The sequence below is a fragment of the Callospermophilus lateralis genome, chromosome 11, assembly GCF_048772815.1.
Source record: "Callospermophilus lateralis isolate mCalLat2 chromosome 11, mCalLat2.hap1, whole genome shotgun sequence".
NCBI lineage: Eukaryota > Metazoa > Chordata > Mammalia > Rodentia > Sciuridae > Callospermophilus > Callospermophilus lateralis.
The window spans coordinates 7,743,684-7,771,649 of record NC_135315.1 but is presented as its reverse complement, the minus strand read 5'-3'; the positions used below and the strand labels follow the sequence as shown (position 1 = coordinate 7,771,649).

At 51.1% G+C, this 27,966-nt stretch overlaps 1 protein-coding gene across 3 annotated transcripts in view; it reads right to left on the bottom strand.

The window, feature by feature from the left end:
- Slc39a11 (solute carrier family 39 member 11) overlaps positions 1-27,966 on the bottom strand; it is a 413,949-nt gene that overhangs the window by 299,672 nt on the left and 86,311 nt on the right. For all 3 annotated transcript variants that reach the window (XM_076871184.2, XM_076871181.2, XM_076871183.2), the window contains exon 4: positions 4,006-4,164. In XM_076871184.2, coding sequence (XP_076727299.1) covers positions 4,006-4,164 — 159 coding nt within the window. The remainder of the gene's footprint in view (positions 1-4,005; positions 4,165-27,966) is intronic.

Here is a 27,966-nt window from a genome sequence, read left to right as displayed (position 1 = left end):
GTTCCTTCACGTTTGCAGCAGAGGCACCTTCCTGGCTGTCACACGAGACACACCGAACATGTCTGGGGACCCAGGTAACTGCAGGAGGCAGGGGACGAGGCAGAGCCTTGCTAATCCCCTTGCCCCAGGAGCCTGTCCAGGCAGGACTAAGGGCCAGGTCCTCTCAGTCGGCCACAGCCCCGCTGCTACCTCTCAGGCAGCCTCCAGGAGATGTCAAATGCCAAGAGAAGGGAGGGAGGGGGAGCAAGGCTTCCCAGGAAGAGACTGCCAAGGTAGGAAGACGAAGCAGAGAAAGCAAATAGCACCAACAGACGCAGGCTGCCATTTGTTTTTTTAGAAAAAAACAAAATTCCACGTTCAGATGTACATATGTATATATGTGAGCACAGGACAATCGAGCCAGTCGGAACACAGACACTGGACCAAATGACAGCAAGATGACAGCAGACTGCACAGACACTAAAACGAATGCATATAAAGACAGCTTAATGTTTTAAAGTAACTCAAAAGAGATGAAGGTGAAGCAACTGGGCATAAATGTGTGCATGCACAGGAACGCAGCAGAGGAGGGGGTCCAGAAGGGCCAGGTTCCTGTGGTCGTAAAGTTGAATCACAGACGGTTTGAACAATACAAGTAAATTGGGTCAACGGGTTGGTCGGGGGAGGGGGGATGGAAAAAGAGGGATTTTCACGTAAAATTGTTTCAAACGTTTTTATAACGAGATGCCTGTGTTGTTTTGAGTGATACCAATATAGCTAAAAAGAAAGACCCAAGGCCTTGAGGACACATCTTTCCTCCAATTTGTGGGAAAAAAATCACTGCTTTAAGCTGAAGGTGTGACCTTCCCCCCTGCTGTTGCCCTTGAACTTAACACAGAAGCAAAACTGCAAAGATGGTAAAAATGTCCACATCCCCAAATGGCGGCTGGATGTCCAGTCTCTCCCTGAGGCCATCCTAAGGGGAACACTGGGCTCCGGCTGGTCCCAGCCACACTTGCCACCCAGGCCTGGCAGGGGCATCTGCCTGCTCCTGCCTCCTCCCCTCCCACAGTGCCACCACTTGGCAACCCCTCTGTAGATCCCTGCCTGCTCATGCCCCAGTAGCAGCGACTGCAGAAGCACCCTCTCCTCCCTTCCCAGGTAAATCATGGACTTTTGTAAAAGCCCAGTTTGGAGAGCAGCTTGATGCATCTGAAGGTGACAAACCACAGTGGCTTCAACCTGACAGGCTGGGGTGCGTAAAACCCTTTTCACAAGTGGCGTTTTGCTTGGGCTCCACAGGGAGAAAGGCCACAGAACAGAGCTGCAGGTAACGATCGAGGTTGCACATTAACCATTTCCTTCCCGCCAGCCTAGTATCACTGCCCTTCAACCTGGAGTCCATGCGCAGGGCCCAGTGGCTCTTATTTCCCAGGTACTGGGCCCTGTGCTCCAGTGGCCACGAGCAAGAGCTCAAAGCAGGGCCCTGCCTCAGAATCCCTCCAGTCAACCTTTCTGCATTTGCCCATCTGTCCAGGTGACAAACAGTCACTTCCTGTCCAACTGCAAAGCACTGACCCAGGGAACAGAAAGGCCACGCTCCCTGTGGCTGAAATTCTCTGCAAACTGGCCTCCCTTCCTCCCCGGGCCTCTTCCGAAGGACGGGAGCTGCCCAGTCAAAGCAGCAGCCAAAGACTCCCTGGCTACCTCCTTCACGGTTAGGAGGCCACCAAGAGAGGACAGGCATCCACTCTGCCACAGTGGGGAACGACTGGGAACAGAAAAGATCCTGAACCGAGTTCACCCATGGAACGTCCCACTTCCTCAATTCCAAGATCAGCCAACACCTGACAACACATTCCAGCCCCCGCACTCCCAGTGGGAGCTCCTCGGTGGAGGCCAGACAACCCAGGACCCAGAGCAAACCCGTCAGCTCCGCACAGCACCTTCTGCAGATCCAAGCTGCCGGCCTTTTCAGACTCGGTGAGCAAATTAATGGTGACGCCAGGGGAAATCTTCAGCCAGCCTCCGAGTGAAGGTCAACAGGCCGTGCCTAGCACGACTCTTTCGACATTTGTATTCAGTGACTGTAGCAATTAGAAATAATGCCTTATCTATTTATGAGACGTCTAAGACAATTCCCCTCCTCGAATTAACAATGAGAATTAATTTCTTTTCAAACGTCCTAGAACAGATGTTTACTGGGAAGCTGATCTTTCTGCCAGTTAATGAGGTTCTGGGCCCTAATGGTTATTATGCCCCTTTCCGATTCCTTCCAACATTCAGCCCCGGCTCCCAAGCCATCCGTGATCGTCTGTATAATCTATCCAGAACTCTCCCTCAGGAGCCATATTCCAAGAACATATTTGAACAAACATGAACTAAAAGGTTAAAAACAAAAGTACCCTGTGCGGTATAAATTGGCCAATGACTATTTACACTGCCCAGAGAAAGCCCCTCTGTTCGCACAGCTGATCAAATATGCCTAACACCAACTGCCACCTCTGCCCTCCACCCCCCAGCCCCAGTAGTAATGACCCATCATGACTGCCAATGGCCTCCAACAAGACTCCCTCAGGGGCCCAGGTGACAGACACCCGGCAGGGGCTGAGCAGAGCCGCGGGGCCAGACTTCTGCCCACTGTTCAGGAATTGAGGCCACTGGCCACAGGATCTTCCTGCCAGGGTGAGCAGAATGCACCTCATCAGCAAATTCACATGTAACTAGGGGGGACTTAGCAGAATGTGGCAACTCCCAGTGAGGGCCCCGGGAAGCCACCGTCACCCCGACACACTCAGCGGCAAGGAAGCCAAATGTTCAGGGGGCAGAAGCGTTGCCATTCAAGCTTCTGATGAAACAAAGGAAAAAGTGACAGATGGTATTTCCTTGGGACACATCGCAGCTGCCCATCCCGTCACCACATCCAACTGACTGGTCCGGAGGACAGCCCTTCTGCCATGTGAGTGATCAGCTTTCATCAGCCCCAGGCCCGGAAGTCAACTTCCTAGGAATTCTGCCTCCTCTTTCTCCGGCTGGGAATCTAAGGCCAGAAAGAAAGCAGTGGCCCAGAAACAGAACTTCCTCCTGGCTGCTGGGGTACGCCTCCACTCACCCTTCACCATCCAACAGGAGAGGCAGCCTTTGACCTCGCTGCCCCCCCCCCAGGGTTCTTGCTGCACCTCTTCTCTTTCTGGGTGAGCAGAGGACGCAGGCCCCAACTCAGGGGTCTTCTGCCCCCCTCTAGGACTTCAGGGGTACAGTATCTAGAAGGCTGCATGTGCCTACCTGAAGTGACTATTGAATCCACATCTAGACTGACGGCGCCTGCGCGGTTGGGGGGTTCTAGCCAATGGCCTGCCATCCCAGTGCAGGGCCTGGCCTTGGCTTCCCCTGCTAGGCAGCGCAGGCTCTTCTACAAGCCAAGGCAAGCCCTTTCCAAGCCCAACTCAGTCCTATTTCAGCAAGTATTTTTTTAAAAAATAGCATCTTCTTAATTTTCTCGAAAATATTTGACCTCACAATCCATCCCTGGAGTTATCCTCAAATCACAGGGAGGAACATTGGAGTAGTGGGTGGCACAGGTGAGCCCAGAGCCAGAGCCCCACATGACATGTTACCACAGTCTTAACGCTATACCTGGGGGTACTGTCATCTCCCTGATGACATCACAAGCTCACCAGGGGCCAGGACCGCAAAGAGGCAATTCCCTCCTCCCAGGTTCAAGTCCACTGGTGAACGCATCTCACACACACACGCCACAGCACGGCAGCGGCCACAGTTTTTAACAGAGTGACATTCAAAATCTGAACCTACCAAAATGTACACAAGGGGGTGATTCATCATGTTACCAAGGGTATTTTCTCTAAGAAGGACATCACCATTCAGTCCCTCCAAGGCCTGGCTATCTGTTCCGACCCCACGGGCTACATGGCAAAGGCGTCACGGAATATATCGAGGCGGAACAGAAATAACTCCAGTGCGCCAAACTCGACGCACCCGACCCCATCACCTGAGGATGGTACTTACCAGGCAAGGCATCAGGAGGTCGGCCAGGAAGACGAAAGCCGCTCCAAGCGTGAAACCAACGGCCACCGGGAAGAAGGCGAAGGCCCCAAAGCCCCCAGAGGACGTGGCCATCTCCACCGCTGGGGCCAGGAGAGACCAGTAGGAGGCTGCTAGCATGACCTGCAGAACCACAATGAGCAATGAGCCGTTAAACCAGCCCCGAAACTCACCTGCCCGTCTGGCCCCAGGCGAACCCGCCAATCTCACGTGTTAGGCCTTCAATCCCAGGTGGTGGGGACCACCCTAACCAACAGCCTCCTGGCCTTGATGTGGCAAGAAGGGGTGATGCCGGGAGGGTGCAGCCTATTCAGTGGTTCTCAACCAGGGGTGCTGCTGGACTCTAAGGGACATCTCACAATGTCTAGAGACATTTCCAGTTGCTGCACTGGGAGGGCAGGGGAGGGGAGGTTACTGGTATCTAGGGCACAGAAGCCATAGGTGCTGGTAAACACGCCACAGCACAAAGCTCAATCCCCAACAAAGAATTATTTATCCCCAAATGTCAGTAACAACGTCAAGAAATCCTGTTCTAATTGAATACTTCTAAGACGAATTGCTCATTACTTCAAGAGCGTCACTGCATTATGATCCAGCTGTAAATTATTCCAAGTTCTTCCTTATGTGGAACTGAAATCTGTCTCCCTTTCATTGCTCCCTATTAGCTCTGTTTTTCTGCTCCCTGGAGCACCAAAGAAAGTGCCTTTCCTCTGCGATATGTAACAGCTTTGAAATATTTGAAGACCAGCAGTAAATTAATGTCATATCGGCCTCATCAATTTTCTTATCTGTTTAAAAAAAAAGCGAGGAACTAATATTTATTGATCACCTGTTTCCAGAAACCAAGGCTCATGTTGATATCTTATGGCAACAAACCCCAGGAGGTAGATGCTGTCCCCTATTGCTATTTGTCGATAGGGGAAATTGAATCTCAAATAACTTAAGGCAGTTTGCTCCTTTTTTCATGTGGGCAATGAGGAACAGATCTGGGGAGCCAACCAAGAAGGACTAGCAAGGTAAGTTCAAAGGGTCTCCAGTGATGATCAAGTTAAAGCCACCAGCACGGCTGTTTATAGATGCTGTGACATCTTCATGGCTGGAGTATCCCCCGCCTCCCATAGCAGCTGTATGACTGGCACCACCAACCCGTGGAATGCTCTGCTGAATGGATTTCTAAAAATTACTTAATTACACCTTGCCTTAAAAAAACACCTGCATCACCGTCTCCAAAATAACAGAGTGACAGAACCAGGTATCACAGCAGCAGCAGCAAAGGGCAAATCCATACAGCAATCTGTGAATTTCTTCCTGCCAGCGCCATTCACGTGAAGCCACTTGCTCTGAGCCAGATTCTCCCACCAAGTCTTAGTGCCACCCAGAGAAAATTACATTGGCCTCCAAAACACCCAGAAAGAATGCCAACGACAGAGGGCACCCCCTCCCTGGGGCACCCAATCCAGCTCTCTCCCGGAATCGTCTTGCTGGCTTTAGAATCCAACCTTGGTCGTTCCCCATCAAAGAGAGCCTGCTCAGGGGACAGGGAGAGAGAAGTCCTCGTTTCTCTTTAAACTGGACCCACCCAACTCCTCTCCTTGCATGTCCGAGGGCCTCCCATACTGTCCCCTCCCAACAACCCTGAAGCCAAGGGATCTAGACGAAGTCACTCTTCCTCAGCTCCCTCCCCCCTCCCATGATGCCACAGCATCCTTAGGTCCCCAGACTGTGTCCACCCCCTTGTCAATACCAAGTCCAGCACCTTCTGGAACTCCTTTCGATTCCCCACATCACCGAGACCACTGCCTCCTCCTGCGCCTACACGCGAGGAACACACGAGGTTCTCACGGACAGTTCTATTCCATGGTACCCCCTAGGGATGTGCCTCTAAGGGGAGGGGCAGCATGCTGGAATCTAGGATGCTTCCGGCCCCAGATGACGCAGGTGACCCCGTCCCTGGGAATCACGGTTCTTGACCTTTCTGGTCAAACCCAGGACCCAGTTGGATTTCCTTCATTTCTTTCCCTCACCAGCCTCCTGCCTCCCACCTAAACTGACCAAAGAACAACCTGGAAATGCTGTTGGGCTGTCCGTCAAAAATGACAGGAGGGCCCCCCAAAAGGCATTTAAGAGGGTATGTGTGGTAACCAAGATGACCACGTTCTGACGCCCAAAACCTACGGGTACTTCATCCCCCACACCAAAAGGGGAATTGCTGGCTTGATTAAATCAGGAACACCACCACCGAGATAGGGAGATGGTCCTGGGTCACCGGCAGGGGGCCAACGTCATCCTAGGGGGTGACAGGTGGAGGGAAGACGTGCCGACTAACCACAGGGTTGATCCCGTTTATATAGAATACCCGGAGTAGGTGAACCAGAGGGCAACCTGCTGCCTGTCGGGACAGCGGCTGTGGGAAGGGGCACGGCTGATTGACGGCACGGGTGTCCTTGGGTGTGACGGAGACATTTGGCAACATGGTGCATGTTCTAAATGCCACCAAGTCGGGAACCTTGGAACAGTTCACTTTAGGTCATGGGAATCCTAACAAAGGAAGAAAAGGAAGAAAGGAGGGAGGGAGAAAGAGCGAGCCAGAACAGCCAACTCAACCCCGAGCAGACCATCCAGTGCCCCCGGGGGCGCTGAGCCCCCAGCCCCGCCACCCCTGCCTGGTCAACAGCTCCACTGTGACAATGCTCGAGTGCCAAGACCCGTCTTGGGCGTCCTTTCTTCCCAGCATCTTCCACCTTCGCCCCAGGCCACGTCTACACCCATAAAGGGCAGGGTTCAGAATCGGGTCCACACTGGAGTCTCGGCTCTGCCCTTGCTAGCAAGGCAGCCCTGGGAAGTCTGAAAACCACCTCTCCCCACAGCCGAGCCCGGCCACCTGAAGATGACGCTAGGGACAGTGCCGTAGGATCAGTCACAGGAGTCCATATGGTGACCACGCCAGCCCAGCAGCTGGCAGGAACAGGGTGGTGACTCACTGCCAGCTTGGACCCTGTCCCCGAGCCTGCTACACCATCACGCCCCTCCTGGCCCACCCCGGGCTTCCCTCTTCCGGGACCCCTGCCCCTCTTGGTGTCCAGACCTCGTAACCACCCAGGACGGGGGTCTCTGTGTGCCACACCACCTGCAGAGCCATCTCGGAGCGGATGCACAAGACTGGCTCCTGAGTAAGTTCCATGTCACCCTCGCTCATGAAGGAGGAGACGGGGGTGGGGAAATCTGAACAACGCGTGATCAGGAAGTGATTCAACACTCATTTCTGAGTCTCCCGCCTGGATTTTACAGTGACTTTTACTTTCCAAAATAAGTACAATAGACTCACTCAAATGCCTTCACCCCCGTGACGAACGCTGGCTAATTGTTGAAAATGATGCAATTTTTCTCGGGTGTGTAAAGAAGTTGACAGAGGATTTCCACAACTTCGAGGACAACCCACTGAAAGGTCCACTGATAGAATCGCAGACCCTTCTGGTGTTGAGAGGGACTTTCAGAGGTGACTTAAGTCCAAGCACTTCACTTAACAGATGGAAAAGCCCAGACCCATCAAGCTACAGGGGTTTCCCAGAGTCCCAGGGCAAGCTGATGCTGTCCCATGCTGACGGCACTGTCCCCAGATCAAATCACCCCTTCTCCCACCCACAGCCTTCTAAGAATCTTGAAAATTCCTAAGATTCAGCGGTAAAGACCAGGTTTCATTCTTGTCTCCCTGGACAGCAAGGCCTCCTTGGCCCCGGAGTCTAGGGTGAAGTCAGAACAGCTACTGTCCACAAGACAAAGGGGAACAAGTGTCGGCAGGGATGCAGTGAAAGGGGACCCCACGTGTTGTTGTAGGATGTAAGTCAGTAAAGCCGCCGTGGAAAACAATATGGAGGTTCCTCGAAATAATTAAAAATGCACAGGACCCAGTAATCCCACTGCTGGTAACAATCCCAAAGGTCATGAAACCAGTTTGTCCAAGAGACATCTGCACCTTCGTGTCTATCGCAGCACTGCTCACAAGAGCCAAGAGATGCAGCCAACCCAAGTGTCCGTCAGCAGATGGAAGGATCCAGAAAATGCACTACACATGCAATGGAATACTCTTCAGCCATTGAAAAGAATGAAATCGGGGGCTGGGGCTATAGCTCAGAGGTAGAGCGCCTGCCTCGCATATTTGAGGCCCTGGGTTTGAATCTCAGCTCCACATAAAAAGATTGTGTCCATCTATGACTAAAAAAAATATGTTAAAAAAAGTATGGAATCGTTTCATTTGCAGCATAGATGGAAATTGAGGACATCATGTTAAATAAGCCAGAAACAGCAAGACAAATGTGATATGGTCGTGCGTGCAGCCTAAAAACTATTGTTGTCCAGGAAAAAAATGGATCTGTGGTTACCAGAGACTGGGGAGGAAGAGGGGAGATCAGGATGGACAGAGGTCAGTCAATAAAGTTACAATTAGCTAGGTGGACTAAGCTCAGAGTCACCGAGAATGTGTGTTTCAAAATAGCTAAAAGAGGAAATTTTCAAGGTCAAGGAAATGGAGGTATTAAAGTCAGATATGTTACTCTGATTGATCATGGCATAGTGTATGTATAGAAGTACCACAATCATGTCTAGGTTTTAAAAATAAAAGGACCCTGGCCATGCTGACGTATACCTGTAAACACATCGACTAGGGAGGCTGAGGCAGGAGGCACAAGAGTTAGAGGCCAGTCTTATCTATTGAGACCCTCTCTCAAAATAAACTAAAAATGAAAATGAAAACTGAAGTCTGAGATGAATCAACCTCAGCAATAACCAAACATAATTGGTCCCAAGGGCATTCCCCAATATGGTTATAAGAGAACCAGAACTAGAACATTTTGGCAATACATGGTGGTAATGAGCCTATTAAACACTTGCCTCTGGAAGCTACATCAGACCTCACAAATTTCAATCTATTAATAGCTCCTGGCTCCTCAGAAGTAGAGAAGGAAACAAGCAATTAGGAAACTCACAGCACAACCCTCCCAGCAGCACAGCTAGAACTGGAGATTTCAATACAAAACACGCATACGTTATCCTGTCAGCCTCTGAATTCAAGGTGCACCTCCCACTCCCCAAGCAAACTATGCTTTAACATAGAAGAGCCCAAATGCTACATGTACCCAGGTAAGAACGTGAGAGGTGACATCCAAATGAAGCCTGGAATTTAGGTTACCTTGATATTCCAATTTAACATTTTCACTTTGACGGATGCCATGATTATTAATGGCAGGTGTTCACACGGAGGAACAAAGGGTACACTTAGACGTCCTGAACTATTTCAAAACTTTCCTGAAAATCTAAAATGCCTCCGAAATGGCTTATTAAAAATTGAACAATGAAAAGAGGTGGAGTAGAGATCGAGGGAGATCTCTGGAGCTGAGGGGCACAAACCAGCAGCACCCACCGTCTGCACTGTGGGGTTGGCACACTGACGGGCCTGGGGCTTCACTGCTGTGGTCAGGGAACAGATTGCTTTACATCCTTGAAACCTAGTCTCCTCTCTGGGATTTAGAACCGTTCCCAAGGGTGACCAGCTGGAAGTAACCGAGCTGGGATTTGAAACCTGATTGCAAAACCAGGTTCCTAATCCAAAGCTATATACCACCCCTGGATATCTGAAATTCTTTTTTTTTTCTCTTTAACAGAAAATTTTGGGGGTGGGAGGTACCAGGGATTGAACTCAGGGGCACTTGGCCACGTTGTCACATCCCAGCCCTATTTCGTATTTAGAGACAGGGTCCAAGTTGCTTAGCACCTCACTTTTGCTGAGGCTAGCTTTAAACTTGCTATCCTTCTGCATCAGCCTCCTGAGCCTCTTGGATTACAGGAATGCAGCACCGTGCCTGGCTTCTTTAGCAGATAAGTACCATAATAATTATCAATAAAAATTAGAATCGGTGTGTGGGGGATTATTCATTAATATCAGAATAACTGGTTAGCCAAAACTAGCTCCTGATTAATTTCACTAAAACAAATCAAGGACAGTGTTTGGAGGGCTGTTTTGTTTCATTCTTTGAAATTCGATAAAAATCACATCTACAATGCCACCTACTCAATCCATCTAATCAGAGAACACTTGCCTTGACTAATTTTCAAACGTCTCCTGTGCTCACGTGCGATGGTAATGAGAGGCTCCTGGTCCACTGGGAAGCCTCATCTGGTAGAAGTTGAGCTTCTAGTTCAACACAGCCACGGGGTGCAACCTGCTCACTCCCACATTCCTGCTGTAGTGAAGTCATCCTCACGAGAATCAAAGCACAGAATAAGAAGTCTCCACGGGTGCAATGACGAGGGAAAGGGAGGGGACACAGAGCCACGATGTCTGGGGAGCCAGGAGAGACGGGGGCAGGCAGTCACCGAGAGCCTGAGAAGGCGAACACCCAGACCCAGGAAGGAGACTCAGAGGCAGAGCGGCTCCCTATGGAGCCTGTTGTGGTTTGGATGTGCAGCATCCCCCAAAAGTTCATATGAGACAGTACGAGAGAGTTTAGAGGTGAAATGATGGGGTTATGAGAGCCTTAACCTAATCAGCGCATTAGTCCCCCGACAGGGATTACCTGGGTGGTGACCGCAAGAAAGGGTGTGGCTGGAGGAGAGGGGTCACTGGGGGCATGCCTTTGGGGCACACATTATGTCCTTGCTGAGCAGAGCTCTCTTGCCACTTCCCTCCACCACACTCTTCCACCATGATGTTCTGCCCCTCTCAGGCCCAGAGCAATGGAGTTGGCCGTCTAATGGACCGAGACCTCGGAAACCCTGAGCCTCCAAATAAACTTTTCTTCCTCTAACTATTCTCATCAGGTCTCTTGGTCAAAGCAGCAAAAAAGCTGTAGCAGAGGCCCTTAGCAGCTCGAGCCCTATGTCAGAGTGCAGAGCGGTCCACGAGGAGGACTACTCAGGAAGCCTGGGGAAGAAGCAATTAGACTCCAGACTCCTGAACCCCATGCAGCCAAGCGACTGTCCCGCCAGACATGCAGGAACCCCCCATTCCAGCAAGAGGGGGGTCATGATGAAAATGGAGTAGGGGGAAGAGGGTGAGCATCTGTGTTCTAAATGGGGGCACCGGTCGTTCTCCCACATCCTGGCCCCAACTTCAGAATGGAAATCCAGTAGGGTAAGGGATCTTGTGTACAAGAATTCAGTTTCCACAAACGTCTCTGCATGAACACCTAATGCCCACCCGGATTATGTGTTTCTGTTGAGGGCTCCTAAATCACAGTCTGGATGCCAGAAGCCTGAAGGAGACCAAACTATCAGATATTCGCAAGATCTTTCTCATGTTGCCTGAGTAAAATTCCCATTTCTCTTCAGTAGTTCTCAGGAACTAGCTATGTTCACAATGGGATCCTTATTCTCAAAATATCATGCCACAGGGATCCACACTTTACAATGCTACTAATTTTCCTCTGGTGGCAGCAGTACCAGCAAAGAATCAAAAATAACCAGCTGAACAGCTAGCTCACAGCAGGCATTTCTGTTTAAATGCTCTTCTTGGAAAAATTTCAGTTCTGGAAATAGAAACGGATTTAGGAAGAGTTCCTCCAGGAACACATCAGCACACTCCAGCATGCTGGGTGCAGTTATGCATTCCTGTTATTATTGTAATGACAGTTTAAATACTGAAAGAAAATCCAAGGCAAAAAACAAAATTTCTTCCATTTCTTATCCCATAAGAAAAGGGATTTGATTTGCACCTAAGAAAAAGTAGGCCCAAATCTTCATGTCAGGCAAGGATCTGACTTTCTTAACAAGACTCTTAAAGTGCGAGAAGTAGAATAAATGGGATGGATTCAAATTAAAAAGCTTTTTCTCAGCAAAGGAAACAATAAAGTCAGGAGAGAGCCTACAGATTGAGAGAAAATCTTTACCACATGAACCTCCAATAAAGCATTAACCTCTAGGATATATAAAGAACTCAAATAATACCAAAAAGACAAATAACCCAATCCATAAGTGGGCTAAGGAACTGAAGAGACGCTTCAGAGAAGAAAAATACAATCAAACATGAAAAGGTGTTCAACATCTCTAATAATTAGAGAAATAACAGTCAAAACTAAACAGATTTCATCTCACTGTTGTCAGAATGGCAAGAATCAAGAATACAGACAACAATAAACTGTTGGTGAGGATGTGGGGAGAAAGGTCCACTTATACATTGCTGGTGGGACTGCAAATTGGTGCAACCACTCTGGAAAGCAGTATGGAGATTCCTCAGAAAACTGGGAATGGAACCACCATTTGACCCAGCTATCCCACTCCTTAGTTTATACCCAAGGACTTAACATCAGCAAACTACAGTGACATAGTCACATCAATGTTTATAACAGCTGAGTTCACAATAGCTAGACAATGGAACCAATCTATATGTCCCTCAATAGATGAATGGATAAAAAAGTGATATATTTTCAATGTAATATTACTCATCTTTAAAGAAATGAAATTATGGCATTTGCCAGTAAATGGATGGAGTTGGAGAATATCATGTGAAGTGAAATAAACCAATCCCATAAAACCAAAGGGGAATGTTTTCTCTAATATGCGGATGCTCATTCACAATAAGGTGGGGGGGCAGGCACTAGAGAAGAATAGCATTACCTTAGATTAGGTAGAGGGAAGGGAAAGGAAGGGAGGGGAGGGGATGTGGCAACAGTAAAGATGGTAGAATGAAACAGATATTTTCACTGTATGTATATATGTGACTACACAACCAATGATTCCGCAACATGTACACTCAGAAAAGTGAGAAATTATATCCCAACTACATGTATAAGTGCATAAATTGCATTATACTGTGATGTATAACTAAATTTAAAATTTTTTAAAAAGTAGGCACAAACGTGCAACCCCTAAATCAAGGTGGTAATTATTACCAAATCACAGAAGCCAAGTAACATCTCTTCCGTCTCCAAATCAGATATAAAACTAATTTTTAAAAGTCATCAACAGAATATGTAACAAGTAATTCCACCATTATGCACAACTATAATGCACCTATTTTAAAAGAAAACTGGGAAAAGAATACTAAAAAAACACAAGACCAAAAAAATGTCCATCAAGTAGGTAGCCAGTGATCGGCCTGCAGCCAACTTATGCCAGACCCTGGGGGCTGAAGGGGAGAAGAAAGCCCACCACAGACCTGGGTCCTGCCTTCCAGCAGCGTACCATGATGAGAGCCGACAGAAGTCACCCGAGATGACACGGGAGGGCATCAGGAGTGACCAGTGAGAAAGCTGCACTCGTTCCAAGAACGGAGACATCGATGTCATGTTTAAAAAAAAGAACGTGGAGGAAAGCACAGGAAGGGCCTCCAAAGTAGATGTGTTTGGAAAGGAGCCGAGGGGGGATCCTCCCAGCTGGAAGAGCAGGGAGGACAGTGTGCTGGGCCAGCACCCCAGAGCCCCTGCTGAGGAGACGGCAGGGCGATGCACCAGCTGAAGGAGACAGTGGGTGCAGACAGGTGTCATTCCAAAGCAGGCTGAGCAGCTCGGGCTTCAAACAGAGGTGGTTTCCAACTCTGGCTGCCCACCAGGATCACCGGGCATCCTCAAAAACACAGCCATGGGTGCCCCGCCCAGCCTAGGAAGCAGATTTGCTAGAGCAGGGGACAGGATGCAGCACTGCGAATGCTGAGCCAGGACTGGGCAGGTCGGCGTCAGGCAACCACAAGGGTCCAATAGGGTCAAGGGGGCCCTTTGGAAGATGAGCAGAAGTCAGGATGGATTTAAGGGGACAGTTTGGTAACCAACAGACCAGCTCTGGGCCACGGACATAATTCAGGTGTGCAATGGGGAAGAACAGAGGCAGAAGGGATGAGAGGGATTTGCAAGTGACCCTCCAGAATGAGGTCACCCGCATCCATTCAGTATTGAGTCACTTGACTGGAGACCCATGCTGGGTGGGCACATGATTTCTGCATCGAGTCCGCCTTCAGATTTGGCACGTCAGTGACGAGTCACGACTCAAGCGTGAATCAAGCTCACTTGGGGGCCGTCTCTGTACATAATCTGATTCTAACGACAAGCCCTCATAATATATCAGGAATTAAACCTAACAGCTCAAAAATTACAGTCAATTACATTCAGCTTCAGTTACAGTTATGGATTGTCATAGCCTTGCTTGAATGACCAGACTTTCCTTAGGGATAGCTACCCACGGCCAGTCATGGGCAGGGGCTTGGATTTCACTCTCCGAAACAGAAAAGAGCTCTTTGCTTTAGGAAAAAAAAAAAAAGAAAAATATTCCCTCTCCAAAATCTCTACCAACTGACCTAAAAATTCTTCTAGATATATTTTCCCAAAAGAAAGAAAACCTATCTACACAAAGACACACGACAACGCTCACAACAGCTTTATCCACAGCAGCCCCAAACTGGAAACAGCCCAAATGTCCATCAACACAGGAACAGATCAACACATTGTGGTATTTCTGTAAAATTAAATACTCCTTACCACTAAAAAGGAGCAAACAACTGCTATTATAGCAACACTGGATGATTTCCAAAATCATTTCATTGAGTAAAGACAATGTAAAAAAAAACCAATTCTACTTAAGCGCAAGAATACATAACACTAACCTATAGTGACAGTCACCAGGGGTTGCCTGGAGGCGGCACAGGAACAAGAGCTCTCCCTGGATGACACAAATGTTCCCTACCTCATGTTGTGTGGTGTATACAGTTGTCCCAACTCATGGGGCTGACACTAAAGATCTGGGCATGTTAGTGCATGTAGATTCCGTCCACTGTTAAGTCTTGGGAAGGTGCAGGCAACCCAGGCTCTGCTGAGCCTCCTTTGTTCACGGCTGTGTCGGGCTTCTTCCAGGTTCAGGAGTCCATCCATCCTCAAGTAGTTCCCCTGGGATAGGCGGGGACCATCTAACGCAACCTCTAAGGCCCAGGACCAGAACCGAGGGCCAAGCTGTCCTTAAATGCTAAGTGCTGGCGGTATTGGATATGCACAGCAACCACCCCAGAGGGCCTCCCAGCCCCCGTTCTCAGTGGCCACAGGTCCCCACTGTGACCAGTAAGCTGTCACCCGAGACATGTCTGGGCTTCAGATTTACTGACCAACCTAATACTAACTCAGGGTCACAAGACCAGAACTAAAGACTAAGTCCTCAAAAGCCCATCCTGCTCCCAATCTAAGCTCCGGTTTCCAAGTGCACCCCAAACATTCCCTTCAACGACCAGGCATGGGATGCCCACCCGGACAGGAGGGCCCTGCATGACCTTAGCTACACCCAGACCCAGTGCACTAGGCCCTGAAGGGAAAGGATATCTACCCTTTTTGTGTGAGTTCAATGTTCCACAAACCCATTACCTGGATTAACAGAGAGGCAAGTGTACTGATGAGGTCCTTTTAAGGCAGACTCAGCCTAGCTGAATGAAGGGGGCCTCCCAGAATCTCCCATTTTGACAGAATTAACTCTGTGCACACTAAAAACCAGGGTGATGGTGGGGGGCGTCTTAGCAAACCTTCCACCAGCTGGTCACCAGAGAGTGTGAACATGCCCCAGCAGCCCCCCTGTGGCACCCAGCCACCAATCCATCAGCACCCTCTCAACCTGGGCCTGTTGATGGACAATGGCTCCAGCTGGCCAGGCCTCCCCACCCCCGCTCACTCACGCTGATCCAATCTGTCCCAGATCTGACGGCTGAGGAAGCAGCCCCTGCCCCCCGACATTCGGAGGAGAGAAGAGGAAGCCAGAAGAGGAAGCCGTCTGGCTCCACGGAGAAAATTCTAGAGGTCTGGGAATGAGCCTCCCACACTTCTAGAAGGGCGAGCAGCCACCAACTTCCCGGAGTTCTGTCCCCCTCCAGCCTTGAGCTAGCAGTGAGTGTGGGGCAGGATCCTCAAGGTCAGGTAGATGCTACCCCTCACCCCAAACATGTTTCCTCCCACCGTGCAACGTGTTCTAACCCACCTGAGGGATGCGGGGACCCCCCACCCGGGTGGCAGCAGAGATTCCCGGGAGACAGGGGAGAGGTCAGGAATGATGGCCTGGATCCCCAAGAGGGACTGGATGGTAGTATGACAGCGCCCCTCCAGGATTGCCGGAGTTAGCCAATACAATGCGACATGCAGTTAAATCGTACTTTCAGATGAACTGAATAAGCTTTTGTTTAAGTCCATCTCATGCAGTACTTGGGGCACACCTGCATAGAAACTACTGTTTATCTGGAATTCTATTTCACTCATTGCTTGTGCTTTACCTGGCCATCCCACCCCCCTCCAGTAATCCTGGGGCACGTCCAACATCTTCCTTCTCCCACCGTCTCGATAAAGGTGATAGAGCATGGTGGAGGGGAAGCTAGTGTGGCGTATGGATGCCTGGGACCAACCCCCAGCACCATCATTTACAGTTGGAGGGTGCTGGGTTAGAGATTAACCTCTCTCTTCATAGGTAAAATGGAATTAACAATAGAAGTAACAGTAGCAATTACAAACAAAATGGAATGGAAAACAATAACATTTATGTAAAAATAAACTCCTTAATCTGACATTAAGATTTAGCTATCTGGCTGGGGATACAGCGCAGTTGATAGAGTGCTGGCCTTGCATGCATAAGGCTCTGGGTTCAATCCCCAGCACCACAAGGGAAAAAAAAAAAAGAGCTAGCTATTACTATTATCAGATGGAACGTGAGAACACTAAGTAAAATAAGTCAAACGTTCTGGTTCCCGCCGCACCCCGCCCCCCACAAGTGGAGCTGGAGAGGAAGACAGCAGACAGCGGGTGAACATCTCACAAAAATCAAAGGGAGATCAGTAAAGAGATGGGAGGGAGGAGGGGAGAGAAAGGGGGAATAATTGGGGAGTGCCGTTGGCCAAACTATCTTCTCTGTTGTGTGCATGTACAGATATGTAAGCACAAACCCCACCATTAGGTAACTGTAATGCACCAATAAAAATATGGGGGAAAAGACAACTACTACTGTTATTCCAGTTTCTCATGGGAAACTGAGGCACAGTGGGGTTCAGCAATGGAGCCAGGTCATACAGCAAGTCGTCAGCAGAACCAGAATTCAAACCCAGCTGGTGGCTCCTGTGTCTGTTTTGAGCATCAGGCTGACCCCCACCCCCTGAAGTGGCACTCATCTTCCTGGGGTAAGGACTAGATGAGCTTTGCACATAAACCTCAGCAGGATGCAACAAGCTTCTGTTTTCACTCTTCCTGCAGCCAGTGCCCTGTGAGAGGAGCTAGGAGCCACACACTGCAGCTCCTAGTGGGCAAAGTCTGGTTTACCATCCTCGGCACACGCAGTGCCCTTGACCGCAAAGAGAAACCCTGGGGAGACCAAGGGTGGGGTGGGGGGAGGGGGGCAGGCAATGCTGTGTGTTGAATCCATCAGACAGCGGGCAGCTACCTGGGGTGGAGGGGATGGTCGACCCTACACAGCTGGGCAGTCAGAAGGCTACCCAGGAACCTGGGCTCCAGCTGGGGTGGCGCTGCTGTACCCTGTGCCATGGAGCCGCTAGAGGCACAGTCACAAGCCAGTGCTAGGCTTAGAGCAGGCTGGATGAAGGAGAGGAGGAGGAGCTTGAGACTTTAGAAGGTGGACTCCCTTGGGCACAGTGGTGCACGCCTGTAATCTCAGGTACTCGGGAGGCTGAGGCAGAAGGATGGCGAGTTCAAAGACAACCTCGGCAACTTTTCAAGGCCCCGAGCAACTTAGTGAGACCCTGAATCTAAATATTTTCTTGAAAAATACTGGGGATGTGGCTCGGTGATCAAGCACCCCTGGGTTCAATCACCAGTACCAAAAAAAAAAAAATTAGGCCGACTTGAAGCTGGGCACGGTGGCACACACCTGTAATCCCACCTACTTGAGAGGCTGAGGCAGGAGGACCACACATTTGAGACCAGTCTCAGCAACTTAGTGAGGCCCTGCCTCAAAATTTAAAATAAAAAGGGCTGGGGACCTAGCTCAGTGGTAACACATCCCTAGGTTCAATCCCTACGACCAAAAAGAAAAAAGGCCGATGTCAAAAACCTCGGAAACGCAAATTTAAAACTACAGCTGGTGAAAGTCTAGATAGGCAACTCGTAACCAAAGAAATGCCCAGGTGGACGAGGAATAAGAAGTGGACACCTTTACTGCCCCTGGAATCAAAACTATCACCCGGCTCAGGGACAGCCTCAAGGGTAAGTGACCCCAGGACAAACCTGGCACTGCTGGGACAAATAGGGTCAACTTGGCCTCAGGTTTGTCGTGTGTAAAACTGGAACCCCAGCCCCTCGCTCCGGGAGGCCCTGGTAAGGACCAAATGAGCCAAGATGCGCGCTGGCTCTCGCCAACCCACCTCTTACCCAACCGTGGGGCCCGGGTGTTGCTGACTGAAACCACAGCAGCCACACAGGAAAAAAAGGGGACCAGAGAACTCACCCAAGAGAAAACCCCGTCATTAACATCAGAGAGTAAGACGGCATGGAATGAGTCCATGCAAGGGACAGGATGCGACAGGGAAACGAATTCTAAATAAATAAATAAATAAATAAAAGTTCAGGGAAAGCCAGAGTTTCCAAAAACTAAAGCTATGAAAATCAAAAAAGATTGGCTCACCTTTGCAGTTGAAGCTGATGAAATTTCCTACCAAGTAGAATAAGAGAGCAAAGAGTTGACACAAAGAGAATGAGACACTCTGCCCAGGAAGCCCACCAGCCCACCAATAAAACTAGCAGAGGACAGAGGGCTAGCAGGGGACTCTCATAGGAACATCACAACCGAAGAGCACTGGTTTCCAAATGGAGAAATCGCAGAATCAGTTTCTTTAGAAACATGGGACAAAATTTCTCAACAGACAAAAACGGGCACTTCCGGAAAGGAGGGCAGCCAGTGGGGAGACAGGAGGGAGAACTAACTGCTGGGTTTTCTTTGTAAGTCTTTTACTAACATTTGCTCTTTCTAGATGTGTACACCTATTCCCTTGATCTTAAAAAAAAAAAGCAAGCAAAGATTAAAAAAAATCAGAACCAACTTCAAGTTCCAACGTATCATTGGTTAAAAATGTCACGGATACAGTCCAGTTCATGAAACCACTATGTATCTCAATAAAGGTGAAAGCAAATATCACAGTGGATCCACGTGGTGGGTGGCGTGCAGCCTCCAGAACACCAGACAAGCCCAGTCTGAGCAGGGAAAGAACGTGCTCCTCCACAGACAAATGACGGGTCCCGCTTTTGCATTGTCTTTTTTATTAATATGTAAAACAAAGAATAGAAGATTTATTTTACTGAGAAGAAAGGTTTGCAGGATCCTGGGTGATGGTTAATCAACTCAGGAAGTGAGTTATGTCAGGAGCCTAGGACTGGAGGAAAAACCATACAACAGCCGTGACTTACCCCATCCCAAGTTCACCAGGTGCCCTCCACCCATTCACTACCCCAACCAGCAACAGGTGCTGGGCACTGACTGTATGCCCATCACTGGGCTCCAGACAGGGTTACTACAACAGTGCTGTGAAGGAGACCACGCCACCACCTCCTTACAGGTGAGGAACCGAGGTGGATAGCAACGTCCAGGCCCACATACCTAGTGACCAGTGGAGCCAGGAGGGAACGCAAGGCAGGTGACTCCAGAGTCCATTCTAATGCCAAAGTGAACATCGGCTACAAAGACGTCTCCCCGACCCCTGGCACCCCCTGCTCTGAGCTCGCCTCACGCAACAGACAGTTCCAGACATTTCCTGGCATGACTATATCCTGAGGAGTTCATCATAATTAAATCATGAGAAAATTTTCAAAGCGCTCAGAGATGTAATGAGTTTGCATTCAATTAGTTTCTTCCTTCACTGGGAGAATCAGAAAGACCGATTTCCTTGTCCACAGTGGGGAGGGTTTCTTGCTGCCTGGTCTGAGGTCTCATTCTGACGTTCTGGTGATGGAAATCGGTGCACACCCAGGGCTGAAGAAACCCGACCCAGCCTGAAGTCGCCAAGCCCACAGAAAATCACTTGGCCAACACCCACTTTGAACATTTTTGAGTGTCAACCATGTTCCAGTCCTGTTCTGGGGACCAGGGCTCAACTGTGGAAAGGACAGCTCTGGGTTCTAGGTCCTTCCAGTTTGGGGAGACAGAACACACAGCAAACAAGCCACTAGAATCTAGAGACAGGTGCTTACCAAGGGCCCATCAACTCATCTTGGAGGGGTGATGCATTAAGGGGGAAATCCCTATAAGGAGCAAACATTTAGTGACAAGAACCAGGAAGAAAGCAGCTTTCAAAAAAATGACATGCACAGCCCCCCGGCTTGGGGAGCCAGGTCCACAGTGAGAAGGTGAAGCTGTAGTGGGGGGCAGCCCTGACCTCCACCTCACCTGCACGTGGCCAGGTGTGTCCCATCCCAAGCCAGTAGGGTGCCAGCTCTATTCCAGAGGGAGGGGCTCCCCTGTCCAAAGGCCTTGATCATGACATTGAGGTTGGGGAGAGGGAAAGTTCCTGCTAACATTTAGACACAGTAGGTTCTTACAGGTTCCTGCCCAATCCTCTTCCATCTGACCACTACAGTATCTGCTAGTTTGCTCACCACACCCCAAAATGAAAATGACCATTCATGAAGCACCTCCCTTAGGCCAGGGACCCTTCCTTCACATCTTTACTAATCTGCTCTCTTTGAGACGGTAATGAACTATGAGCCACCCACGTCCTCCTTGCCTTCATCCTCCACCAAACTGACCTCTTGGACACACCCCATGTCCCCCCATATAGTACGCTGGCGCCACCACAGCAGTGCTGTATTGCCCGTTTCATTCCCAGTGCATAAAACAGCACCTTCTGCACATAGTGGGGCTTCAGAGGGCTGTCAAGAAAGCGCTGTCCAGGGAATGAATGATTCAGACATTTACAGAGTAGGGCCACAGAGTCCTGTCACTTAGGATGCTCTCCTGCTTCAGGGGCCAGGAGGACCAGCAGAGCCACCTCCTTTCCTCTCTGCCCCGAGCCTTTCGGTGACAGGTCAGACATGAGTCCAGCGTGGGATGCAGCTGCCATCCACCTATCACGCTAACAGAACCCCCGGCAACAGCATTGCGAGATGAGGTCACAGATGAACAGGCTTTGAAAAATACAAATAAACCAAATCATATGGGGGGACTTGGGAGTCCCCAAGATGCAAGTGTTCCTTGCCATCAGCTCACAGCCAGCCTCTCCCCATGGAGCTCTGCACGCACAATCACAGATGTCGAGCAAGTTCCAATCCGTAATCTACGTAATAAAAGTTTCTGTCCAGGTAATGGCTGGATCCCGTCCTCCATCTTAAGCACAATGTTAATCCGTTTTCCCTTGTTTATGCACTTAAGAGATGGGCTTTTTTCCACCCTCCTGGCACTAACTCACTTAGCCCCAGGGCTCTCGTGGTTCATTTCTTCACAGGAAGAAGAGCGCTTCGGAAATGAAGCCTTCCAAAGAGATGCTACAGCAACAGGGAAGCCGAAAGAGAACATCTGCAGGGGAGGGGGACCTGCCCTCAGCCTGCAGCAAGGTGTGGGTCCTCCAGCTGCCCCTTTCCCGATTGAGGACTCTGGGAAATGGAGCAGAGGCTCATGGCCCCCAAAGTCAGATGTGGAATCAAGAGGCAGGCGCAGACCAGCTTCCACCAGCAAGGCATTCAGACGCCTGCGGCCCTGGGATTTTGTTCCCTTTTCTCCAAAGGGTTCTCACAGCCACCAGGCTTTACCTACGGGGCCTCCACAGCAGGTGGGAGGAGACCAGCACTCCGCAGCCCTGAGCCGCCTGGAGGTTGAAGGACTTGCACTGTGCGTGGGGGTGGCCAGCAGGCCGCCACAGGCACAGCCAGGGCGCATCTGGGCTGCGACTCGCTTTATGACTGCGTGGGAGCAGAGCCGTTTCCAGGCCGTTCTCCTGCCCCAGAGGCTTCCTCTCCTCCAAGGAGAGCAGCAACATTAACTGCCCCAGGGGACTTCCAGGTCCCAGGCCTCCGGTGGGAGCCATCAGGAGGGAAGGGAGGAAGGAGATCAATAGAAAACTGGCTGCATTCGGTGCCCAGGCCTGGGCCAGCAGACACACAACTGCCCCCCATCCCCCCACCCCGCCCTGGGAGAGGGAGCGGGCATGAGCATCCGCAGCCGGCATCCTCCAATCCTGGGCCCTCCACATCTCCCACTATCCTGGAGGGGACCACAGGAGGGACAGGACATGGCCACTGGTCAACACTGTCCTGCTGCTCGGGCCTAACACCTCTGGAGTGACGGGGGCAAGCCACCCTCTGCAAAGCCGCTTCACAGCCAGACATGATGATTTTAAATAAGACAGCCTCCCCGTGTGAGAAACCTGCTGGTCCGTTTTCAGAATGCAGCATTTCACTGTAAAATTGGGATGTGAGAAAGGCAGCCAGAGGGGGACGGCAGGATGGGAAGTGACCAGCGGTGAACTCCAACAGAACCACAGCCTACAGAGGGGGCAGAGCCACAGCCCAGGCTCCTGGCGACCCTCGATGACAGCGGGGTGGGGGGGGGAGGGGAAGAGATGGCCCAACCAACAGAAATCTGTTCCAGAATAGTAACTTCAGTAGCTAGAGCTGTGCTCATACCAGGGGCAGCACCCCAAGAAGGCTCTCCCGCCAGAAGAGCACAGGGAGGTGGGGCCACCTAAAGGGACATTTATTTAATTAACTCAATAGACGACGGCGAAACCTAGGTAATGTTCTGGAAGACTGTGCACCCCGTTGTACTCAGCCAGTGAGGAACCAGGAGGGACCGCTGATCGTCACTGCGCTGGGTTTTCCCTGCCGCCCAATCTTGCATCGTGGTCAGTAAAAGCTTCACTGCCCCTGGACCTTTGGCCCCTCAGTCCCATCTTTGGGTTTGACAGATAAGCATGTTTCTCACTCCCTACAGAGGGATGCGGAAGATCCGGAACTCCTGGGACCAGTCTGGGCCCTGAAGGGACCCGTCCCCCACTGCTTACAAACAGAAGCGGGGTACAGACAGGACGGCTGCCTGCAAACGGCCTTCCAACAGCTGTCCCTCCTGGAAGGGGAGGTGCTGAGGGGTCGAGCAGGGCCCCCCGTGTTCTGCAGGCTCCTTCCTCCAAGAGCCAGAGTCCGTTCCCACTGCCTTGAATCTGAGCTGGCCTTGAAACTCGCTTTGGCCAATAAAAAGTGGCCAAAGTGGTTTCCTTCCAGTTTGAGTCCGAGTCTCCAGGCATGAACCATGAGCCACCGTGCAGATGCCCAGTCATCGGGCGGCACCAAGGCCCCAGAACTGTGGGTGCGGCCCCCTTCCACCTGCAGCTTAGGTGACAGCAAACTCCTGAATCATCCCAGGCAGGGCAGGCAGAAGAGCTGCCCCGCTGAGCCCAGCCCACCCAGAGCCATAAGAAATTAAGTCCGTGGTGTCTGAAGCCGCCATGGTCCAGAGGTCTCTAACCTCACAGGAGGGAGCACACGGTGTTGCTGTAGGCTGAAAGCTGGGGAAGCTCCACGGGACACAGATTCCAAAGGCTGATTGCTGGGCAGGGGGCAGGGCATCAGTGAGGGGTGGGCACCTGCAGGGGCAGGACGTCCACCTGTCTCCATGCTTTACTGTCCCTTGGCTGTCCAGCATCCGTTACCCCTTAGCTACAGTATTTGATTTCTTTGGAGGAACTACCTCCTCCCAGTCTTAGCCTTTGATTTAACGTGGGCAGGGAGGCCAAGCCACGTGGCTGGGCCAGGCCACTGTACACACCACGTCCCCCGGGCAACAGGGGTCACACGTGACCCTAGTCAGGCCAGTCACTCCCAGACCAGGAAACTCAGGGCCAGCTACGCCCGAGCTGTGGAAGAACCCACCCTCTCCTCTGGACTGGAGCCTGAGGAGAGGCTGCTGCTGGACTACCTGAAGTGGAGCCCCGCAGGTCAGGGTGTGGCCAGGAGGTGGAGAAGACCCAGGTGCCCGGGGGTCCCCAATCCCGAGCCTCCCAGGGCTGGAGGCTTCTCACCCCGATGCCAACGCAGTTTCCGTCTTCCTCCCACAGGATCCAATCGGGCCGTCTCTCGTGACCCCCCAACTTGGCTGATGGAGACGGGGATTTTGATCACACCCCCTCGTAGTACTCAAGTTTCTTACCAAGTTCACGTGATTTACTCCTTCATTTAGATAGAGACCGGTTAAAAGTAAGGACACAACTCATTTTGAAAACATGAACTATAACTGAGAAGGCAAATCGATAACAGCTCAAAGTTCTCTGCGGCAGGTTGTGTAACCAAGTGTGCTAACTGCCACTCCAGTTTGTTGTCCCCTCGCTTTCAGTAATAGAGTCTCAGTGGCGAGGCACATTGCTGCGGAGCTGAAGGACCGTGTGTCCTAGCCTTCCTTGCAGCTAGCTGTGTTCACATGAATAAATTCTGTCCAATAAAATGCAAGGAGGGCTGTCATGCAGAGCTTCCAGGGAATCTCCCTGCACCCTACCATTTCACTGTCTGGAAGGCAGATGTGATGACCAGAGCTCTAGCAGCTATTTTAGACCAGAAAGACAAAGGCTACTCTATATGGCAAAGCAGGGAGACAAACTGGAGCGTGAATCCCTAGCGACTCCATGATCCTATTTTCCTAGCCATGTCCTCCAGAATTCTACAGGACAGGGATCTTTCTTGTTTGAGCCACTATTTTGCAGGTCTCAGTTCCTCTCAGTCAAGTCTAATCCTGATGGATACTGATCACCAAAAGCAGAGCCATAGGAAACCACCCTCAGTTCAGCTAGCTGTAGGTGCCAGGTTACCATGGAGACCACCCCATCACATGCAGATTCCAAAGTACAGCCCACTCGGATGAGGAAGGCTGCAGCAAGCCCAAGAGACCCCCTCCTCGTGTCTAGCAGGATCTCCACCAGTCCATAAGCCAAACAGCAATGTCACATCCTTCGGTGGCCCCGGGGACCCAGTTCCCACAGGAGCATTGAAGCCCTCTGGCCACATGCACCATCAAGGACTGTGCTTGGGTTCTCCAGCAGACGCTCCCTCGCTCTCTCCACCTCTGCCCAAAGCCAGGCCTCACTGCCCCTTGCCCCTATAGCAGCTGCCAGCCTCCCTGCCTGCTCCCTGGGCCCAGGCAGGCAAATGCATTCCCAGAAGCACAGCTCTGCTTGGGTCCCCTCTCAAGAGCCTCCAGTACTGCCCATCAGCCTGGAGCACAAAGCACCAACCCCTTTCCACAGCACTCCAAGTTGCCCTGCTCGGCCCGGCCCGCTCTCCAGCACCACTTCCCACCAGCCCACGGGCCTTCACGTGCTTCCCATGTGCTGTTACCTCTGCCCAAGATGCCTTTCCTTGCCCTCATCCCCATCTCCACCTATAGAAGCCCAACCTACCCACCCATCCGAGCTTCAGCCGTGACGTCTCAACAGAAGCACCCTCCTGGCACCTTCTGTTCGTTACCTTTATCACCTTCCTATCGACCACATGCTGACCTCTTTCAGACTGCAGGTGCCCACAACCCTCTCCCCAGCAGCACCAAGCCCCTTGCAGGGAGGGATCAGTTTGCTTCTTACAAACTCCCCAATGTCTGCACATAGTAGGTGCTCACTAAATGGTGAGTGGGATCAGCCTGAAGACAATGCTCTTGCTGCTCCCACAGTACGAGCAAGAACACCAGTGGCCCTTCTGCAAACAGAACACGTGTTTGGCCTTCTCTAAAATCACTGGCCCTTGACAAAGCTTTGATTACCGGCTCTCCTCCTGGGTGCAAGTCAACACTAAGAAGCAATAATGTGCTATTCAACAGCAGCCTTTTCACAAAGCACTTGTACTAAACAGGTCAAGATTTGCCTTGACACACAAAGGTTAAAGGTCAGAATGACACCAGTTCTACTTCCTATCCTGCACACCCTGAAAGCCTATCTTTCAAAAGAACTGACACTCAGCGCATTTTAATGGGATCGGGGCTAAGATGCAAAAGAAAAATGATGTCAGCTCCTCTGTTATTTAAGTTGCAGAAGACTTTCTAACAAGCCAGCTAAACACTCAATTAGGTTACAAAGAAAGTGTGAAGGCTTGGTTCGCACGAGTCCTCTCCACACTCCATCTGTCTGCATTCTGCGAAGCACTGCCCTGCCTGGTGACTGGTGGCAGAGCTGGCTTCCTGGAGCCCCTGCCAGTCCCGAGTTTTCACACCGAATGTGTAATCCAGCGAGGACTGCGCGGCAAATGAGAGCTGAAAGTCAAGATCACGTCTTCCCAAGCAGCAAAGGCCCTGCCTCCTGTCCTTCTGCAGCACCAAGGAGCACAGAGCAAGAGCCTTGTGCCCAGCTGACCAACTGGACAGTGACCGGGGTGTTCGACAGCTGCCCGCTCCTCCAGGCTAGTGGGAGCCAGGTCCCCGGTCACGTTCATGTTAGATGGCCACAGGCGCCTCAGCAGATGGGCTGCAGCTGAGGGACAGAGGCAGTGCCCCCAATCCGGCTTTCCCCTGCCACGCTCCAAGGCTCCATCCTCCATGTCCACTGCCTCTGAGCATGACCCCAGCCCCGAGTGTCGACAGCTAGTTGGAGTCTGCACCTTCCAAACCCCAACTCACCCTTCAAAAGCCACACCCCTTTTAGGACAGGAGTTCCTGGCTTTGGCTAAACCGTGCCATCACAGGAAGCTCTAAAGATGACCTGCGCCAATTCCCACCCCTCTAACCATACCCCCAGGTGTCACGAGCCCTCGTGGGCTGTGTGAGGACTGTGCTGCTCATCGGAGCCTAGTGAGGGGATATGAGAGCTGAAAGTCACTTCCCGTGGCACCCCCCCACGAACTGACCACCTGATGCAGGTGGACCTCCCCCTCAGGCTCTGCCAGATCCCACACAGCACCCAAGATGGGTGTGCCCTGCCAAGATATCAACCTGCGGACTAGATATCCCAGAGCAAGACTCCACTCTTGAAACCTCACCACTATCTTTGATGCCCCCCGCCCCTTAAATAGGGCACTGGAGCCATCTTTTGTCTAGTTCCAGCCCCTGTGGACTAGGTCTCTCTGGGGCTTCACTTTTGTAAATATATTTCTGGCTCTGTGTTTTGTTATTCACTAGTTATTTGAGACGAAGTTTTAGGGTGGCTTACATCCTCCTGGGCAGGAGGAAGCCCCCAATGAGACGCTGGCCATCGCCTCCGTTACTCAGGGTTCTGATGTAGTTGGTCTGGGGTGACCAGGACATGGAGGAGGGAGGGGAAGCTCCCCCAGGTGATTCCAATGTGCAACCAGGTGCAGAAACAGCATCTGCAGGAAGGAACTGCCCCAAAGCCAGAGAACTGGACTGACAGGGACGACGGGTCACGTTGGCTCTGCTCATCATGGACACTAATGCCAGCCGCAAATTCGAGTTGGCTTTGAGCTGGGAGGCCTAGTTTCCTTCAGTCTCCTACGGCACACTTATGCCCCCGGCCAGCTCTCCTGAGCACCAGGCCTTGGCGTGGCACACAGAAACAGGGCCCACAGAATCCACCATGCTTCACCACAGAGCCATCCCTGCAGTCTTCAAAGGCCCGCCCAGCAAAGGAGAGCCAAGAGCAGGCCCTTTTAGAAGGTCCACCAGGAAGCCAGGTGTCCTTCACAAAACCACCTTAGGGACTATTCCAAGAGCTTCAGCTGAGCCATATGGCACAGAGCTGTGGTCCTAGGCGTTCTGGCTCAGGCCACCAGGCCTCAAAAAAACCCGCCAAGAGGGGAGACACTGGGGAGTGACAGTGACCAAAGTATATTGTCCTACTGTGTGCGTGTATATTGTCCTACTGTGTGCGTTTATGAACACACAACAATGAACCCCCCATGGTGTATAATTATAATGCACCAACAAAAAGAAACAACTTTTAAAGAAGAAAAGCCCTGCCACCAACACGGCACTGGGGACAGCAGACTTTCTATAAAGGGCCAAAGAGTAAATACTGGCCTCGTGGGCAGCGGGGTCCTGCTGCCTCAGCTCAATGCTGTCACA